This window comes from Sinocyclocheilus grahami, unplaced genomic scaffold (genome assembly GCF_001515645.1).
Source record: "Sinocyclocheilus grahami isolate Dianchi unplaced genomic scaffold, SAMN03320097.WGS_v1.1 scaffold1225.1, whole genome shotgun sequence".
NCBI classification, from domain to species: Eukaryota; Metazoa; Chordata; class Actinopteri; order Cypriniformes; family Cyprinidae; genus Sinocyclocheilus; species Sinocyclocheilus grahami.
Genome location: NW_015506404.1, coordinates 290406 through 303323, shown reverse-complemented (window position 1 = coordinate 303323; position 12918 = coordinate 290406). Strand labels below are relative to the sequence as shown.

Sequence of the window (12918 nt, the reverse complement as noted above, 5' to 3'; positions counted from 1 at the left end):
TAAATGTAACAAACATATTTAGAAGTATCAAATCTATTTAGACAATTTTGCTTAAAAATATTAATTTCTTTTTCTAACATATGCATTTATTTATATAATTAGTCACCAAATACAACTGCAATAATACAGTATACGGTCATATTTTAATGAATATATTAGAGCTCAAGATACATATAATTATAGCTAATTCTCTTGAAATGTTCTTTTTTTAAACATGATTCAAATTCCTATTATTAAATTGTTTTCTCGGCACTCGTGTGATTCCGAAATATTAAACAGCTTTTTAAATAGATTTTACAAAATGTTGCAATGTTGCACATTCATTGTAACTTACTGTACTTCTTAATGGATTTTAATATTATGATCATTATTAATTACAACATATATAAAATTAACATTTATTATAATTTATTAATGAAAATAAATGAATACTTTTTTGTTAATGTTTATAATATTTAGTATGGAGTATAACAAATGTTGAAAAAATAAAACCTTAAACATTAGAAGATTGTCAATTTACTAGCATGCATATTTAGTTTCAGCTGCTTCGTTGTTATTTTTCTCAAAAATCATATTGCTATATTAGAAAAGTAACAAAAATATTTATAAGCATCAAATATTGTAAAAAAAAATGTATTTAATTTTGCACAAAAAAAAACTTTTTTTTTCTAAAAGTCAGCATTTAATGCTATATTTAGTCACTAAATATGATGGCAATCATATGCTGTACAGGAAAGAAAGGAAATTAATATTAATTTACAAGAAAATATACTTGTTTCACATGAAGTGGAAACAGGTTTTAACCTGTCTGAGTTTACATGAATGGGACACATTTTTGGTAAGTTATGAGGATTATGAAGATTGATGTGGCACATGATTGGAAACACACACACACACAGTTTCACTCCATGCTGTTCTTTTTACAAATTTACCAGGAACTTGTTTTTGTGGCTTTTCCTGTATGTTCTGCTCATTGCTGTATCAATACTCATGAGCACTGCAGCACATTTCTCCTCTTAAAAACTCCAGAGCATGACTCTGTCGCCAGTGTCTGTTTGGTTTGTGTTATACGCAGCGTTTAACATTGAAAACCAAAATGTAAATGATATGGTTGTGAAGCAAGCATCATAGCTGCTGGCAGATGTTCACGGTACCCAGATAACTCAAAAAAGCTCTCGTTAAAAAGCACTTGCATTCTTAGTAGAAAGAATACGCTGCACGTAAATATGAGAAGCTCACGACAGTCCTGCCCATGATCTGAATGTCGTCGAAGGGGAACAAGGCCAAAATCTGCAAAAGCAAAAGGAGAAACGGTGATCACATCATCCCATTTCTAATGCAAAGCTCACCGAGCAAATGCAGTTACTGTATGCTGCTTTACAGTAAAACAGTGACAGACTTCTTGCTGACTTTAAAACCCTGAATTCAATAAGAACATCGTTGCACATCATGCACACTAATAATCAACACATAATCTATCACTCATTATGCAAGACATTATAAACAACATTAGTATTATTTATACACTTTTATAGAATTTATTCATATTTTGTTTATTATTGTTTTATTTATTTTATTCTTAACTTATATTTTTCATCTTTCATTTTGTTTTGTTCTGTCATTTTTACTAATATTTGTATTCTATTTAGCTTAATTTTTTTTTCAGATTTCAACTTCAACTTTTATTTCAGTTAGTTTCTAGAGTCTTTTTGAACATGTTGTTATGCAGTATTTTTAGATGCGCTATTATGTGCTTTTGTCATTTTTATTCGTTTTCGTTGTTTTGAAACGTTTTTCTTTAGCTTTATTAAACTCTTGTTATATATATATATATATATATATATATATATATATATATATATATATATATATGCAGGGTTTGAAATTTGGCGGGTTACTTTTCGTAAGTTATATGTTCACTCATTTATTTCTTGGGGAACTTCATGCAAGCCAAATCTGCGCAGGTTTAGCGCACATACTGAACATTATGACATTATGAGTATATTGCAAAAACCAAACAAAACACACCTACAGCGTGCACGCATAATAAGAGACTAACGTGATGAAGTCTGATTAGACAACACAGGCTTTAGTGCGTGTGCGCATTTAGAGTGCGTTCTTTCACTGCATGATTCAGTCTATTAATATGCATTAAGAATGATCACATCATTCAAGATAAGGGGGCAGAAAATGTATATATTTATATAATTTCATACAGTTAATCAATATCACACGAAGAGTGCCGTTTTTTTTTTTTTTTAAAGCATGGTTAAAAACGTGATATTGATTTTATACAACAGTTCAATAAACAATAAGTTAATATCAAGATACTTACATTTTAGATAACATATTGGCTGTTTTTGCTCTATTCCGCCAACAAAAATCATTCTAAACACAGCCACAGCACTGTTTTGCGTCTCTGAGCAACATGACGGTGTTTCGTAACTGAATGAATCAACCGTTTAAATGATTCGGTTCAATCGCAATAACTCACTTAACAGTGACTTGCTGCCACCTACTGGCGGTTTTAATTGTTTTAATTTCACATTTCACGTATCTTTTCATTTTTAAAATAATTTCCAAATGTCAGTATTCAACATTTCATGTTTAAAATATCAAAACATTACTTATGCATTTGTAACTGCAGGTTAAAGCATCCCATGTCCCTCTAAGCTGCACTAAACATGTGTAAATACATCTAAATGCCACTTCATATGCAACTTCTGCAAAGATAAATTTTGTTGATATTGATTTCATTTGTTTAGTAACAGCCTAAATGTATTATTATTATAATTGACTGATTAAATATAAGAATTTTACTCAAAAGATGATGCAAAAAATGGCTTTATAAAAGGTAAAAATCAATTTAAACTTATTGGAAAAGATTAATTTATATGCTGTGAACTGACCACACAGAATATGAAATATATATTAAAAAAACTTTAGGCGTCAGCTGTCCACGGTAGTCCTTATAGCAGCACAATAACACACTCAGCAAAATATTGTCTAATTAACTTTATCGATATAAAATTCCAGAAAATATTGAAATATAATTTTTTTGTCAATATCACACACCCCTAGTACTGACACAAAATGATTTGCAACGGTCGCTTTGTCACGCCCAGTGTAGACAGCCCCAAGCTGTTGGTTTATTTAAGTTTATTTTTTTATTTATTTTTGGCTAGTAGAAGTTATGAATGGCCGGTAACTTGAAAATGTTGTAGCCAAATTAGCTGGTGAGTGAAAAAGTTCATTTCAATCCCTGAATATACGTGTGTGTGAAGAGTTCATTTGCAAAAACAGATAACTCAAAAATCATCTCAATCAAACTGCAGTTGGGTTATTTTGATTAGGTTAAAAAAATAACTAAAATATACAGCTAACTAACACAATAAAAACTATGATAACAATAAAAAACATGATTTTTGAAAATAAAAAAAACAAACAGTTATCCGTTTTTGCAAATAAACTCTTCGTATACACACACACACATATATACATATTTTATTTCAGCCTTAATTCAATTAACAAAAACAAAAAGTTTGTTTTAATTAACAATAATAACAACATCGATATAGTCGGTTGAGACTGAAAGAGGCACCGTCTGACTCTGCAGATTTTGTTCAACTTTTAAGCTTTTTTGTTAGATAATAATTAGTGCTGTCAAACGATTAATCGCGATTAATCGCATCCAAAATAAAAGTTTTTGTTTGCATAATATATGTGTGTGCTCTGTGTATATTTATTATGTATACATAAATACACACACATACAGTATATCTTTTGAAAATATTTACATGTCTATATTTATATTCATATAATTTATATTATAAATAAATATATGTAATATATAAAAATAACGTTTTTCTGAAATATATATGTGCACGTGTGTGTATTTATATATACATAATAAATATACACAGCACACACACATTATGTAAACAAAAACTTTCATTTTGGATGCGATTAATCGCGATTAATCATTTGACAGCACTAATAATAATGTAATTTGGGTCTCCTCACATCATCATTGCCGTCGGCTAGATCCAGGGCCGTCTCGTCCTCCATGTTTCTGATCATCTTGTCGGCTCCAGCTTGGCACAGGAGGTTAGCGATGGCGGCGTCCTGTCGGCCCACAGCCAGATGCAGCGCGGTGCAGCCGTTAAACATGGCGGCGTCTACATTGGCCCCTTTGTTGAGCAGCAGGTTCACCGCCGGCACGTCGTGCAGCTCCACCGCCACGTGTAACGCCGTCTTCCCGCTCGTCCCCTCCTGAGGAGAAACCCGACAGACGTTTGGTCACAAGACTGAAGGCTTTCACTTCACACAACAGATCAGCTGCAGCAGCTCACCTGGATGTTCAGATCCACAGCGCTCTTCATCAGCAGCCGCAGGAGACGATGATGCTTGTGCAGCACAGCCACGTGGAGACACGTCAGACCTGCACAATAACAGCAGAGCGCATATTTTATTATACCTCCATTAATACGTGACCCTGGACAGATACAACTATTTGAAAATCTGGAATCTGAGGGTGCAAAAAAATCTAAATATTGAGAAAATCATCTTTAAAGTTGTCCAAATGAAGTTCTTAGCGATGCATATTGCTAATCAAAAATTAAGTTTATATATATTTGCAGTAGGAAATTTGCTAAATATCTTCATGGATCATGATCTTTACTTAATATCCTAATGATTTTTGGCATAAAAGAAAAATCTATAATTTTGACCCATACAATGTATTGTTGGCTATTGCTACAAATATCCCCCAGCGACTTAACACTGCTCTTGTGCTCCAGGGTCACACATGAGACAGCAGCTGACATGAAGAGAAAACTGAATGATGAAGACGACGTTATGAAACGCTGATACTGGAAGTTCATGACAACATGGAAAAACTCCAGGGCACTTTTTGCTTCCAACTTCCTTGTTCTGACACAACCGTTTCTGTTCACTAAAAAACCTCATGATCCAGTCAGAATCAACACAAGAGAAGGAACCAACGTCACAGAAGTGTGACTGCATTTCTCAAGATGACTCTTCCCAATACACACGCCAGAAAACACAGAAATAGATGCTGTATCTTTATCTGTGCATGTTAGGCTACAGTGCACTTGCTAGGGTGTTTTGAGCATGTTGCTATCATATGCAGTTGCTACAACAAAACACAGAGGAATCCGTCATGTCTGGAGCACAAACGCTGCAGGACCATTTACACACTCAGCGAGGCCCAGCAGAGCTCTGTTCAGTTCACTAACGAATATGAGGACTCTCACCTCTCCAGTTCTGTGCTTCCAGCACGCTGGCGAGTTTGCTGGGCGAGGCGTTGTGGATCATCTCATTGGCACAATCCCAGAATCCGTGCTCACACGCCACATGGAGAGGGGTGTTTCCCTCCTGGTCCTGGAGCTCCAGTGAGACCCTCTTTTCCACAAGGCCCTTCACTACGGCGGGCTGGTTCAAGTACGTGGCCAGATGCAACGGCGTCTACGGACAGCAGAATTAAGTATAAGCATCGGATAAAACGCATAAAACATTGCACGGTCACATGAAAATAGATCTGATCCTGGACATTATAGTGTTTTTCTGTAATGACAAAATAGTAACAGCTATTGATATATTTAAAAAATATATATTAAAATGTATCATTTAAATAAATAAATAAATAAATAAATAGTGTGTGTGTGTGTGTGTTTTTTAAATACATTTACATTTTATATGAAATATACATAATTACAGTTAAACAATGTATTTCATTATTATTTTTATAAAACATATTACTTTATGATTACAATAATCAATTTAAGCTATCATTAAGCTAAATGCATATTAAAATAATTAGCTTAATTATATAATTACAATTATTTTAATATGTACTGTATATTACTATGTATAAATTAGTATAATATATATATATATTTTTTAAATATTGAAATAATAATAAAAATATATGTGAGTGTGAGTGTGTCTGTGTGTGTGTGTGTGTGTGTGAGTGAGTGTGAGTGTGAGAGTGTGTGCGTGTGCGAGAGTGTGTGAGTGTGTGTAACGTGTGAGTGTGTGTGTGTAATGTGTGTGTGAGTGTGTGTAATGTGTGAGTGTGTGTGTGTGTGTGTATACAGTATATTAGGGGTGTAACGATACACGTATTCGTATTGAACCAGTCGGTACGAGGCTTTCGGTTCGGTACGCATTACAAACCGAACGATTCGTTGGAGTAATCCTATTACATTTGGAAAATAAAAGAGCTTTAAGTGTGTGAAATTAAATATGTACTCCAGGTTGTGACAGTGAGGTAGTTCGTTATAGTTTTCTTTTATTCACTTTTAAATAGCTTGTAAATGCCTGTGCGAATTAGCATCAATTCAGCGTCAACTGATTGAATGGACAACAACAAAACAGTACGACAAACTCACATTCAACATAGAATGTTTAATTTATTAACAAAAAAGGTACAAATACACTATGCTATAGGCCTAATATAAAATAACAAATAACTTGCACTAAGTTTAAATATAAAACACTGAAAATCAGCAAACACGGTGGAACCAAATAAATAAGAAACAAATTTTTAAAAAGCTTCCAAAATCATCTTAGAAAGAGTGTGTGAGTGTGTGTAACGTGTGAGTGTGTGTGTGTAATGTGTGTGTGAGTGTGTGTAATGTGTGAGTGTGTGTGTGTGTGTGTATACAGTATATTAGGGGTGTAACGATACACGTATTCGTATTGAACCAGTCGGTACGAGGCTTTCGGTTCGGTACGCATTACAAACCGAACGATTCGTTGGAGTAATCCTATTACATTTGGAAAATAAAAGAGCTTTAAGTGTGTGAAATTAAATATGTACTCCAGGTTGTGACAGTGAGGTAGTTCGTTATAGTTTTCTTTTATTCACTTTTAAATAGCTTGTAAATGCCTGTGCGAATTAGCATCAATTCAGCGTCAACTGATTGAATGGACAACAACAAAACAGTACGACAAACTCACATTCAACATAGAATGTTTAATTTATTAACAAAAAAGGTACAAATACACTATGCTATAGGCCTAATATAAAATAACAAATAACTTGCACTAAGTTTAAATATAAAACACTGAAAATCAGCAAACACGGTGGAACCAAATAAATAAGAAACAAATTTTTAAAAAGCTTCCAAAATCATCTTAGAAAAACGGCAAAGGTCAAAAGGCCTTCCAAAGTCTAACATATTTTTAAGATCATACTTTATGATGTTAGTTTTAATAAATAAAAAATTTTAAAGATCAAGGAAATTTCTCTGGCATTTCTTTGTTTTTGCTGTACGCATTACAAACCGAACGATTCGTTGGAGTAATCCTATTACATTTGGAAAATAAAAGAGCTTTAAGTGTGTGAAATTAAATATGTACTCCAGGTTGTGACGGTGAGGTAGTTCGTTATAGTTTTCTTTTATTCACTTTTAAATAGCTTGTAAATGCCTGTGCGAATTAGCATCAATTCAGCGTCAACTGATTGAATGGACAACAACAAAACAGTACGACAAACTCACATTCAACATAGAATGTTTAATTTATTAACAAAAAAGGTACAAATACACTATGCTATAGGCCTAATATAAAATAACAAATAACTTGCACTAAGTTTAAATATAAAACACTGAAAATCAGCAAACACGGTGGAACCAAATAAATAAGAAACAAATGTTAAAAAAGCTTCCAAAATCATCTTAGATAAACGGCAAAGGTCAAAAGGCCTTCCACATTTTTAAGATCATACTTTATGTTAGTTTTAATAAATAAAAAAACTGTAAAAATCAAGGAAATTTCACTGGCATTTCTTTGTTTTTGCTGTATCGAAAACGTACCGAACCGTGACACCGCTGTGTCGTATCGAACCAAACCGTGAATTTTGTGAAACCGTTAACCAAACCGTTACACCCCTAGTATGTATATATATAGTAGTATGTATAAACTTCATTTGGACAACTTTAAAGATTATTTTCTCAATATTTAGATTTTTTTGCTCCCTCAGATTCCAGATTTTCAAATAATTGTATCTCGGCCAAATATTGTCCTATCCTAACAAACCAGACATCAATGGAAAATTATTTATTCAGCTTTGTATAAATCTCAATTTTTAAATATTGACAGTTAAGACTGGTTTTGTGGTCCAGGGTCACATACATACATACATACATATACATTAAAAAATTTTAAAGATCAAGGAAATTTCTCTGGCATTTCTTTGTTTTTGCTGTATCGAAAACGTACCGAACCGTGACACCGCTGTGTCGTATCGAACCAAACCGTGAATTTTGTGAAACCGTTAACCAAACCGTTACACCCCTAGTATGTATATATATAGTAGTATGTATAAACTTCATTTGGACAACTTTAAAGATTATTTTCTCAATATTTAGATTTTTTTGCTCCCTCAGATTCCAGATTTTCAAATAATTGTATCTCGGCCAAATATTGTCCTATCCTAACAAACCAGACATCAATGGAAAATTATTTATTCAGCTTTGTATAAATCTCAATTTTTAAATATTGACAGTTAAGACTGGTTTTGTGGTCCAGGGTCACATACATACATGCATACATATACATTATATATATATATATATACACACACACATACATACATGCATACATACTAGGGCTGCACGATAAATCGAAATGGAATTGAGAATCAGAAGGATTTATTTCAAACACTCGACTGACGTTACGAAGTGAGTTTGGAGTAAAAATAGGTTATTAAATGTGGTATTTTCACATGCTTTCAGATGGAGCAGCATTTACTTCACAGAGCCGTAGTTCACTGAGAAGCTATGCAAACAGCTGTCACTATCACAAACGATTTCTTCGATTTCAGAATCGCGCAATAAAATCGTCTGCGTTTTTTTGGCGTAGCTTGTCAGTGAACTACGGCTCTGTGCAGTAAATGCTGCTCCATCTGAAAGCATGTGATGATGATTTCCTGCTGATTACAGAACCGGCTTTTTTAACAAAATGCGCATGACAATCACATTCGATTAATCATGCAGCCCTAATACATACACAATTTTATTTATTATTAAATATTTATTTTATTCTTTTTTTTTATTAATATAAACCCAATCTGCCAAAAGGGTACATGTGAATCGAAGTATTCTTTTTTTAATGCAACAGGATATGTTGGGTTATGTGCAGTCTGGGGACGGTCCCCATGTCTCAAATGCAAAGATTACAACCCCAATGCTTCAGGCCATCATGCTCGATCTGACAGTTAGCCTGTGTGGGTTAGCAAGAGCATAGTAGAATGGCATTAATCCACAGACCCTTTTGATTTTAATCCCATCCAGGAAGGACAAGAAGATCTGGGGTTATTTTATTCCTAAGAAGAGGGACCATGCACAGGTTTACTCAATCTGGGAGTTACACACTGACTGTGTCAAAAGGAAACATGCGAGTAATATGTCAATTGGCCTGGCCTTAGTTGATTACGTGGCTTTTGGTAAAAGTGCAGCAGCACCAGTATTACTCACAGCTGTAAGTGCTGACTGTCAGATTTGTGCTGCGTTTCCTTTAGACTCACACCCTGATGTGCTTTAAGACCCAAATCTGACATCTTCTTATCTAATAAACCCAACTAGCATCAAATCCAACCTCAAACAGTGCTTCAATAATGTGACATTTTGGGCCTAAACAGGATATTTAATGTAGGAAAAGATGGTGTGATTTTTATCCATCGGGAATCGATTGGATTGCATATTGGATTGGGTTTTCCCTTTCCAGAAAAGCAAAGTTGTTTCTTTAGGCGGAGCAAGTTATTACATTTCATGAAAGGTGACGACATTTTCTTTCTGTGAATAGCACGTACTGGTGAATCACTGACGAGAAGCAGGGCTGACTTTGATTTCAAACTGACTGTAATCTAAAACTAGACAAATGAATCAATGTTCATATTAACTACTAGAGTATTCTGAACAAAAAAGGTCACATTTTTGGATAAGCTCCACAATGTCTAGTGATCCCAACCCTTTTGACCAACGCATTTCTATCATTCATGATTTCTGAGAAAATATATTGCAGCAGAGCACGACGAGAAACATCGGTGTTCCTATTCCAGTGAGATTGACTGTCAAATCCCAGTTTGAACCCTCTGATGCATGCATTTTTAATAAAGAAATCCCTTTAATATGTTTCTTTTTTCTTCAAAGCAAGAACATTATCATGTTCTTTCCCCAAAAATGATGTATTATAATGTGAAAGTTACGCATCAGTCCATCCGATATTCCAGAGGTGCATCACCACTTTCCATGGTGAATTTGTGAGTAATCACAATAATCACCTGTGGTTATTTTAGGTGTTACATCACACCCTGAATGCTTAACACAGCTTTAGAGGGTAATTCATTGATATTTCCAGGTTTCCATGACTGTGAATATTAATCAGTCTGTTGACTTGGCCACAGCTTCCTTCTACCAAAATGCCAACAAAAAGTCAATAAATGGTTAATTTTGCTCTTCTAACTATAACAATCACACTTATAGTCTGCATAGGTGGTTTCTTCAGAAAGCCCCTCGTCTGTTGTCACCGGATAAACCCCAAATTTCAAAATAACAATTGAAACCAAGGCTATCAAACGAGTGTAATAAACCCCCATCATTCTTTGATACACGCTCAGGGAGTTTCCCTCAAAGGGGAAACAAAAATAACCAAACTCATTGCAACATTAATACAAGATCTCAACAGCTTTTCTGTTCCTTCAGGGTCTTATTCATGAAACACGAGCAGAACGGGTTTCTGCAGAAATCGCTTGCCAATCCATTGAATGCAACAAAATGTGTTATGCAACTGAGATTCTTAACGTGATACCTGATACAAGTTGTTCTGAATATCCATCAGCTCTGGAGGAAACAGGTCTATCAATTGACGTGCAAAACATTCCTCTTCGTGGATTATGGCCAAATGGAGAATCCTAGAAAACACAGACACACAAACAAACAAAAAAGTTGCTGGTTAAATGCCAGTTAGACGCTGGTTAAAAGCTGAAGCAGAGCCAGGGGAAGGAACTATCAAGCAAACCGCAGTCTAAAAGCAGCACATTTCACAATGTGTGATGGAAAAAATAGGGCGAACGATACTGAGAAATATGCTACACAAAAGTGCATGTCGCTGAAAGACGCATTCAGCCATTGCGCAACACTGGAACTTTTGCGTATTATAAGAGCATTCGTATCAGCGATCGTCTTGCTATCAAATGATAAAAACCCTTCAGAAGGAGCTGCTTTGGTTACTAAAACCCTACAAAAATGACAGCGCAGCTGATTTAAAACACAGATGAGATGTGGAGACATAAAAATCGAAATGTTGCAAATGAAGTGAGGGATTTGCAGTTGAGTGAATCTCAAGAAAACAGGTCCAGGTCACATTTCATCCTAAAAAAAGATTGCATTTTGGATAAGGAAAATAAGGAAGTTTTTCATTAACACATAATATCAAGTGTCCTAAAAATAGACTTTATTTTCTTTATGCAAAATATCCTCTCAGATGATGAGTCACAAACAGAACCAGTAAATGATGCATGCAGGAACATAATGAGTGCATTAATTTATCTTTTTTCCCATCCTCCTGCTGCTGTATTTCCTAGCAGGTGTGCAATTTCTCAGCTACTTTCCCCACATGCGATAACCTAGTCTTCGCTTTTACAGTAAGCCAAGGAAGCAGGTAGAAGCGAGTGGTTTCAGCATGTAAATAATGTGAGAACAGCTTCAGTGTCATTAATCTGACTGTGGTAAATCGTTCATGAATCATATGGTTTCGCTGCATATGAATTTAACAGGTTCAGTTCATCTAAAAAAGAAAATTCGGCTATCATTTATTCCACCTGGTGACCTTGTTCTGTGAAACACCAAAGGAGAGATTTTGAAGAGTGTTCACGCTGCTCTTTTCCCACATAGTGAAAGTGGATGGGGACTGGGGCTGTACTGATATGACTTGTGCACAATATTTCAAGCCTTCTGATAGCTAAGCAAAATGTAATCACCAAACTGCTGTAGCAAATTCCCAATAAAATGAATGTGCATTTAAAATTAAGATCCTTCATTTGCTTGCACTTGTACTGTGCTGGGTAGTAACTGTTGACGCGTAATCTGGATTACGTAATCGGATTCCTAAAAAAAATTACGTACTCATACTTAGATTATTTTACATTTTAAAATGCTGATTATAAAACGGATAGTTCCGGTCCTTGATTCGGATTGGTTGAGCCGCGTTCGAAGCTGTTGTAAATTACTCTACAAACATACACCTTTATTTACTTCTGTGTAAAAAAAATTCAAAGGTAAAATTCATAGTCAACAAAAGCTTTTTGCCAAATGCATGACAGAAATGTTTGCACTGGACTATGTTCTTATTAGGGTTTCCGCGGGTCCTTAAAACGTCTTCAGTTCAATTGTTTATATTTAAGGCCATGCAAACTTGTAATGGTACAAAAAGTCTAAATTATAAGAGGTCTTTGGGGACAGAAAGACAAGAATTGCTATATGGATTAATATGACGATTAAACTTCAAAAGGCTATGATTTCACTGAATAAACTTGAGCGCTGCACGTCAGCTTTGTGTACTGCGGTTACGGGGAAACCACTATATGCGCCGTTCCGAAAGCGCCTCCTGCTGGCAGAGAACGAATGTGCTTTTTCAATAAGCCCATCTGCTATTTTTGCTACATATTTTTTAAATGTGAACCAGTGGATCGACAAAAAGCTAATGCATTATAAAAATCTAAACAATTAAGACACTAAGATATATTTATATGTTATTTAATATAATAATTAATTGATAGTAATTGTTTAAATTAGTATAATAATTTATACTTTTGACTCGTCCCTTTTCTTAAAAATGGTTTAAAGGCTGAAATGTGAAGTGCAGATCTTAAAAAGGTCTTTAAAGGTCTTA

The 12918-nt window shown here is 34.5% G+C and overlaps 1 protein-coding gene across 1 annotated transcript in view; it reads right to left on the bottom strand.

The window, feature by feature from the left end:
- Positions 1 to 794: 794 nt before the first annotated feature.
- Positions 795 to 12918, bottom strand: part of LOC107568226 (NF-kappa-B inhibitor epsilon-like) — a 20442-nt gene continuing 8318 nt past the window's right edge. Inside the window, exons 2-6 of the mRNA XM_016254159.1 lie at positions 10837 to 10939; positions 5277 to 5487; positions 4353 to 4441; positions 4024 to 4272; positions 795 to 1290 (exon numbers count right to left, since the gene is read on the bottom strand). Of these exons, the coding sequence (XP_016109645.1) occupies positions 1198 to 1290; positions 4024 to 4272; positions 4353 to 4441; positions 5277 to 5487; positions 10837 to 10939 (745 nt within the window). The 3' untranslated portion in view covers positions 795 to 1197. The remainder of the gene's footprint in view (positions 1291 to 4023; positions 4273 to 4352; positions 4442 to 5276; positions 5488 to 10836; positions 10940 to 12918) is intronic.